The sequence below is a fragment of the Chaetodon auriga genome, chromosome 2 (genome assembly GCF_051107435.1).
Source record: "Chaetodon auriga isolate fChaAug3 chromosome 2, fChaAug3.hap1, whole genome shotgun sequence".
In the NCBI taxonomy this organism is placed as follows: Eukaryota; Metazoa; Chordata; class Actinopteri; order Chaetodontiformes; family Chaetodontidae; genus Chaetodon; species Chaetodon auriga.
Window position 1 is genome coordinate 19,314,409 of NC_135075.1, and position 7,414 is coordinate 19,321,822.

A 7,414-nucleotide genomic window follows, 5' to 3' on the forward strand; every position below is an offset into this window, starting at 1 on the left:
TCCCTGCTTCATTCTGTGTCGTGATTCTGTGGAGCCTAAAGTCTCAACTCAGCTGTTTGGCCTGTTTTATCACCCACACACCCTCATGCTGTGGCTTATTGTGACTGGCCTCTATCCAGAGAGAGAAGAGTGACTTACAATGGTCGATTGACAGGTGTACAGTATATTGCCTTCCTCTTCCTGGTTATAACACGGTCTCCTCCTGCATGACTGCATAGATGCTCCGCTCTGCGCCCACAGGTTCTTAAGCATTAACAATGTTGCAAGTGTTTTACTCTTGACTTGAGTCCATGTGGCATGGAGCCGAAACCAAAGTGAGCCACACGGAGCATCAGAGATCGAATAATTACAAAAAAAGGGGCAATTCAGCTGCAGTGACAATATAACCACTCAGCAAGGCAGTGAAGCTTTGCTGTGCTGATAGAAATTGATTTTACATTATCCTTTTCAAACAAAAGGCGGCGGTTTGAACTCTCTAAGGCCACCTGCAAACCCTTTCACCTGCTTCACTTTTAGGTGAGCTGCTAGGCGACAGCACGGGTGGTGACTATAGCAACTAAAGACAGGGTACTCATTTCAAATATCTGTTGGGGGTAAGAAATCACGTGCCAGCTGAATTAACAAGGCGCGTGGTTTGAGATTAGCCTCTGAAAAAAGAAAAAAAATGCTATTGCACTGATGTGGTACAAAAGGCATTGTTGTGCTCTAAGCCAGAGCTCAGACATATGACTTGCTCAGATCCCACTTTCACGACTTTCATGACATTTGATGTGACTTGTGAAACTTTCTTATCAAACTTGGCCAAAAAGCTCAAGGGATTATTAAGATTCTCTGTGAAATTCAGTCACTTGGTGTCCCAAATTGTTTCTGTCCTCTATCTTTGGCACAATTACACATAAACCTTTATGTTTCCTGACTAAACTTTAGTTTTAAACTTACATTTGGGTGCTGGCCCTCACTTGGGTTCAGATCAGGCACTGAATATGTGGGACTTCCAGTTTTACTGCCTCAACAACATCAAATATATTTTTGGCCTCAGTTTATTAGATAAAAGTCCTTGGCTAGCTCTGCTGATGGATTAACAAGTGAAACAGACTTGTATTAATGATAAGACTTATTACATTAATTATGATTACTACCTCATTAATTGCTATGGGCAACGGATTACAGCTGATTAGTCTGCAGTCGCTAAGTGGAAGAGAGCTGTTTTCTGTGTCTGGCTCACAACACATGTCTGCAGCGCTGCAAAGATCTACACTGTACGAAGAATACAAGAATCGGTTCTACAGATGAACTATCAAATGCCATCAAATTCTGCCATTAAGTCTTGTGAAATGGCTCTGGACGCAAATTTAAAATAACTAATTGGTTTAACACCTTTAACAGACAAAGTATCTTCCTCTGCATCTGAGATTAGATTTCTATATATTTTGTTCTGATATTCTCAGCATCATGATCAGTTTTAAAATAATTCACATCAAATCTCATGTCTAATTTACCTATAAGACATATGTATGTATGCATACATAGTGAATCCAAAGTTACTATTCTTTAATCGATTCCTGAAAGTTACACCTGCTCACGTCTGTTACAGATAAATATCCTTTGGTTAAGCATGAAAAATAACATCAGAGGCAAGAGAAATTGAGATTATCTGTGAGCTTTTTCTGGATATTCTGATTTATTTCCTAAAATAACATGTAGCTCGACTAGAAACGCTGCTAATTAATTCCAATGTGTGCACCCACTTTTTGTTTTGGTGTACGTTTTCTTATCATTTGCTGTGAGGGGTGGACTGAGTTGTCAATATTTAACTTAGACCGAAGTGCTGCTGGTTAAATTTTACTCAGGTCACCTACTTGTAAAGAAAATACAGTACAGCAAGTGAAGGTAAAGGAATTGGTCACACGTGTCTTCTGAGTCAGGAAGTAGGGGGACACAAGCAGCCATCAGTGGTTCTGATGAAAAGACATCAATGAACTGTGTATTGCTGTTGTGAGGGAGCAGCAGGGATGTGCACTAACATTTTGAGGTACAGTGCTCCCATTAAAAAGCCATCTCACTGATGCCATCACATGTATTAAGACTAACAGTAGTAATATCGTACTGTTACTCTGCTGATAAAGCTGTTATACCTGATTCTGACAGTCTACAGTCCCAACTCTACAACAGGACAGAATGGTCATTGCTGAGCTTGATTAAACAGTGAAGTGTTTTCAGGTTACTCTCATTCGCTTTAAAGATCATAACAATTAGTATAAAACTGCTACAGTCTCTGTGCTTCTCTCTTCTCATATTGCAAAGGCAAAACATGATTAAAATGAGTGTGTGTACGCCATCTAGTGACAGTATATTGTACTGCCTTTGAGGGATTTCAACGAGAACTATTACCCTCTTAGGCTTTGGAGAAATAACCAAAAAGATTTACCCTGATGGACACAAATACAGAAACCCCAGATGCTAACTTAATAAAACAACACAGACATTGTAGCATATTGCATGGCTCCTGTAGTGAATTGCATAAACTTAGACAGATGTTTGTAACCTCATGCGTTTGAATGCTATCAATGCTATTAATTGTAATATGTGTTTTAAATGAATATCACTTGTACTGCTATGGCAAGTGCACACTGCAGGTGCTGCAGGCGAGACATCTCAAAACTAACATGCTCCAAAGCCCATGTCAGCTATGATAAAAGTCACCTATGCCACCTTAAAAACATTTATATTTCATTCAATCCCTTGTGCAGGTCTACTCCTGGTTCTGAGTGCATTCAGTGTGGTGTTTTGGGAGAACTCTTGTTTATTGTGTGGTATGGAGGGCGTAGCTCTCCAGGTGGCTGAGAGCTGGCTCCTACTCAGCTGGGACTCATCATAATCAGCATAGTATAAAGACTGGACTGCTGAAGACTCGTTGCCACATTGTTTCTGCTGCTCAGTGGTATTGTTGGCCAGTTACCAGTGTTACTAGCGTTTGTTATCATTGAGTGTTAGTTTCTCCAGTGTGCCATCTTCTGTGTCTTTTTCCTTTGTTCTGAATCAGTGAGTTCACCAGCGTTGATCTCCAGCCCCAGTGCCTCTGCCACTATGCTGCCCAGCCTCTTGCTTCCACCTGCCCCTTAAGCCTCCAACCCTCTACCGCTCCAGCATATCTTGAAACTGCACCTCATCTCTTTACCTCATGCCTCACCTGCGCTCCCTTGGACTTCCCAGCTACAGAAGTCAAAAATGTCCTCATCCCATATGATGAAGACAACAGTGCTGAAACAACCCCTGAGTTTTAACCTTCTCAGTAGTGCAGGGGGTTATTTCTCATTGACAGTAAACAAAATTAAAGTACAATGTTCAAAATGAGGTCAACATTTAAAAATATGGAGGAGAAAGGCCACAAAAAAAAAAAAAAAAAAAATGGCTATAGCATTGTGTGAATTAAACAACACTGGAGTCTGAATTGACGTGCTCATTTTCATAAGATAAAAGTGACGACAGTTAATTAAAATTGATACAAATAAAATCATAAATATTACAACGACAAATTACTAGTACATTATTCATGTACATTTAGTAGCTCACACTGATCTGTAGTTTAGTGTCAGCATGGAAAATAATTGAAGCTAAATCTGCCGGTCTGTGTCCTTCATCGAGGGCTGATATTCAAAACTTCAGGACGGTTTGTTGTGACCTGGAAATAAACAGGACACAATATTATCACATGTTAATATCAATATTTCTTACATTTATTTGTCCTTGTACTCCAGAAGACTTTCATACGTTCTGTATGTAATACCACAATAATAAACAAGAATACCTGCAATTGGGTGTCAATATTTTGCAGATGCGGCCTGAAACCCTCTGATGTGTACGTGCCTGCAATTCCCAAGTTATGATCTCCTGGTGAAAATTAAATGAAAATATTGAAACGGCAAATGTTACAGTCCATGCTGAGAAATTTTTTAAAGAAATTTTACAATTAACAAAAAAAGAAACAAAAAAAAAAAACAAAAAAAACAGACCAAGACGGACCTGTATTGGAGAAGTCAAAGAAATCTTCCTCAAAAGCAGACAGTCTTCTGTTGTGGGAGTTTCTAATTTTCCTAACACAGATAGATGGTTTTATTAGTGTCACATGACAATGTTTGTAACTCCATGATTATAGGCATGATTTGTTGACCATTGACATATTACTTTATAGAAGACGCCCTTTCAGTTTCATAACCTACCAAATACTAATATGTCTCTTTTTCAAAATGACAACAGCAATGACAATGATAATTATGAGCAGGAGTGCTCCTGCCAGTGATCCAAACAGAGCCCCGTAGAAACCTGGACCATAACGGAAGAGGTCACACTGTGGGCCATAAAACTGCTTCAGGCTAGACTGGAAGCAACTGGGTTGAAGGGACATGAGAGCGAATTACGTTAGTACAATCAATAGTACAAGCAAGCACGTTAAATATATTTAAGCTCCTTTTAATTAAATAAATAATAATAAAAAAGATGTTTTGGCTTACCTGCAGGTAGGTCCTTTGTAAATGTTATTGTAACATTCTCCATGCTGGTGACAGTAATCAGGGATTTTTTTGCAAGGTCCAACACACTGCCATCGACCATTACTAATCTCAGCAGTGTAATTGGCAAACCGAGAGCAGTTAACAAAAGGTTTCAGGTCAGTGATATCTGAATGATAAAAAAAGTGACATATTTGTAATTTTGTGCAACGACCATAGAACAAATGATGACAAATTTTGAGTGAAGAAACACAGGCAGTGCAAAGTAGCAATAAGTCACATATGCATGTTTGAAACATGGCATAGAGTACACTCACCTTTAATCTCAGGGGACTGGAAGGTGAGTTCATTTAACTGCACACTTGCATGAAAGGCCTGAGAAATCTTGTTGAGGTTGCTTGTGTTATTCAAGATATCGGTCAACACTCCATCAAGTTGAGTGTTGATAAACTGGATTTGAGCTCCATTGTTTGCATAGGTGTACTCCACCACGCTCTCTGCAACAACACTTCCCGGTCTACAGTAGAAAAATAAAAAGATTTGACCAAAATAAATCAGCTTGTATTTTATTAAAAAGCAATGAAAATTATTTTGTCAATAAAATTGAATGAAAACCTACGATAACTTGATGACTTTTACTTTTTTATAGCTTTGCGGATCTGCTTCTTTGCATAGGGCGTCAAGCTGGAACATTGGACAGATGTTATTATAGAATGGTTTTGGCAATAAATTCACATCAGTTATTGTCTGGTAAATAATTAACTAATATGTTATAAGACATGGCTAAATGCTCTGACATTGGATCATATATTGAGTAATAATCATAGGTCATGCAGCAATGAAAAAACTGATCTACCTCCTGTTCCAATGTCTTGATGAATTCTAATGATTCAGGTGAGCTTAAATCTTTAAAAGCTGCCTGAAAAGTGATCTGGATTTTCAAAGTAATATTTGCTTTTCGAGTTGGTATTGCTCCGGCATCTGCAAAAAATAATCAGACTTTTATGTTGACATTTCAATAACATTGAGGACACTAAAAAGTTCTGACTTTGTATGAAAAATATTAACAGTGAATACAATATTTTGAAAAAAATATGTTTGAAGTTAAAAAGCTCACCAATTTGAGGAGAGGTGTCATTCTCTCCAAATACACATACATCTCCAAAGACAAACTCTTGGCAGATGCAGTGACACCGCCCAAGTGTTGTGTTGAATGTACAGGTGCCAGCACACCCTGGACAGTCGTTATTGCTACAGTGTGGAGTTGTGGATGGGGTTGTCACAGTGACAGTGACATTTGAAACAGGAATAATGATAGATGTTGACTGACTGACTGTTGGAAGTGTGTTCGTGGTGATGATTTCTGCTGAAGTCGAAGCCTTTGAAGTTGGTGTAGTTGGGGAAGATGTTTGTGGACTGCTACTTGATTTTTCACTTGTTGTTGCTTGACTTGTGGGTGCAGCAGTAGGATGTGTCAAAGGCGTCATGTTGGAGGAGACTGTAGAGGGTGTGCGGATGATGATTGCAGTAGTTGAGCTTGGGTTGACAGTAGATGTAGGTGTAACAATTGGTTTCACCATATTAGTTGTGATTGCAGAGGTGACAGTTGATCGAACAGTCTGTGCTGTGTGCTTTGAAGTCATGGTCAATGATGTGGAGAACTTAGTTGGTGGATGTGAGACTATGGATACAGTTGATGGAGGTGTAAATGTATTGGTTGATGTAGAGAGTGGCTGGTGGGTGGTCAAAAGTGTGGGAATTGGAGGGATTGTAGAAGTTACACTTGATGTTCCATGAGTACTGATTGGAAGCTGAGGTGTGGTTGTCCCCTTTGACATTGTTGTTTGAACACTGACAGCAGATGTTGATGCATTGGAATTGGTAGATAGTATAGGGCCAGTTGAGATGACTGCTGAATTTGACACTGATGATACAGCTGTTGCTGAAGGTGTCATTGGTGATGTTGAGGTAGTCACTGAAAAGTTGGGAGAGGATGCAGTTATTTCTTGGCTAGTTAATGGAAGTTGAGTTTTGCCAGTAGTTACTGGTGTGATTTCAGTTTTGTGTTCAGCAGATGTTTGAATGAAATGAGTACTCATTGGAGGGAATGTAGAGGGTGAACCAGGAGGAACCTCTGTGGTTGAGGAAGAATTGACAATTGTTGTGGAATGATCACTACTGGACGTTCCTGTTGCTCCAGTTGTTGTCAGTGTAGACTTTGACACCGTTGACTCGGGTTGTCCAGTTGGTGTAACTGTTGTAGCAGATGTAGATTGTTGCTCTGTGGGTGGCAAATTTATTGTTGTAGATATTTCTTGGCTGGTTAATGGAAGCTCAGTGCTACTGGGACTTGTTGGTGTGGTTTCAGTTTGGTGTTCAGCAGATGTTTGACTGAAATGAGTAGTTGATGGGGGGAATGTAGAGGGTGAACCAGATGGAGCCTCTGTGTTTGTGGAGGAATTGACAATTGTTGTGGAATGATCACTGCTGGACGTTCCTGTAGCTTCATTTGTGGTGAGTGTTGAGGTTGAAACCGTTGACTCATTTATTCCAGTTGGTGTCAGTGTTGTAGCAGATGTAGATTGTGGCTCTGTGGGTGACAAATTTATTGTAGTGGATATTTCTTGGCTGGTTAATGGAAGCTCAGTGCTGCTGGGACTTGTTGGTGTGGTTTCAGTTTGGTGTTCAGCAGATGTCTCAGTAATAGATGTAGTTACTGAAGGGAATGTGAAGGGGGAACTGGTTGAAACCTCAGTATTTGTGAAGGAATTGACAATTGTTGTGGCAAGGTCAGTGCTGGAAGTTCCTGTAGCTCCATTTGTGGTGGATGCTGAAGTTGAGAGTCTTGACTCAGTTATTCCAGTAGGTGGTATTGTTGTGGCAGATATAGATTGTTGCTCTGTGGG

General features: G+C 39.8%; 1 protein-coding gene across 1 annotated transcript; it reads right to left on the bottom strand.

Annotated features, from left to right (window-relative positions):
* Positions 1 to 3,574: 3,574 nt before the first annotated feature.
* Positions 3,575 to 6,088, bottom strand: LOC143328895 (mucin-3A). Its single transcript, XM_076744356.1, has 9 exons — positions 5,626 to 6,088; positions 5,365 to 5,489; positions 5,128 to 5,192; positions 4,826 to 5,025; positions 4,512 to 4,677; positions 4,221 to 4,388; positions 4,024 to 4,094; positions 3,809 to 3,891; positions 3,575 to 3,682 (listed from the first exon to the last, which is right to left on the bottom strand). The coding sequence occupies exons 1-9, from the start codon at positions 6,086 to 6,088 to the stop codon at positions 3,638 to 3,640; spliced, it is 1,386 nt and encodes a 461-aa protein (XP_076600471.1). The 3' UTR covers positions 3,575 to 3,637.
* Between the last annotated feature and the right edge of the window lie 1,326 nt (positions 6,089 to 7,414).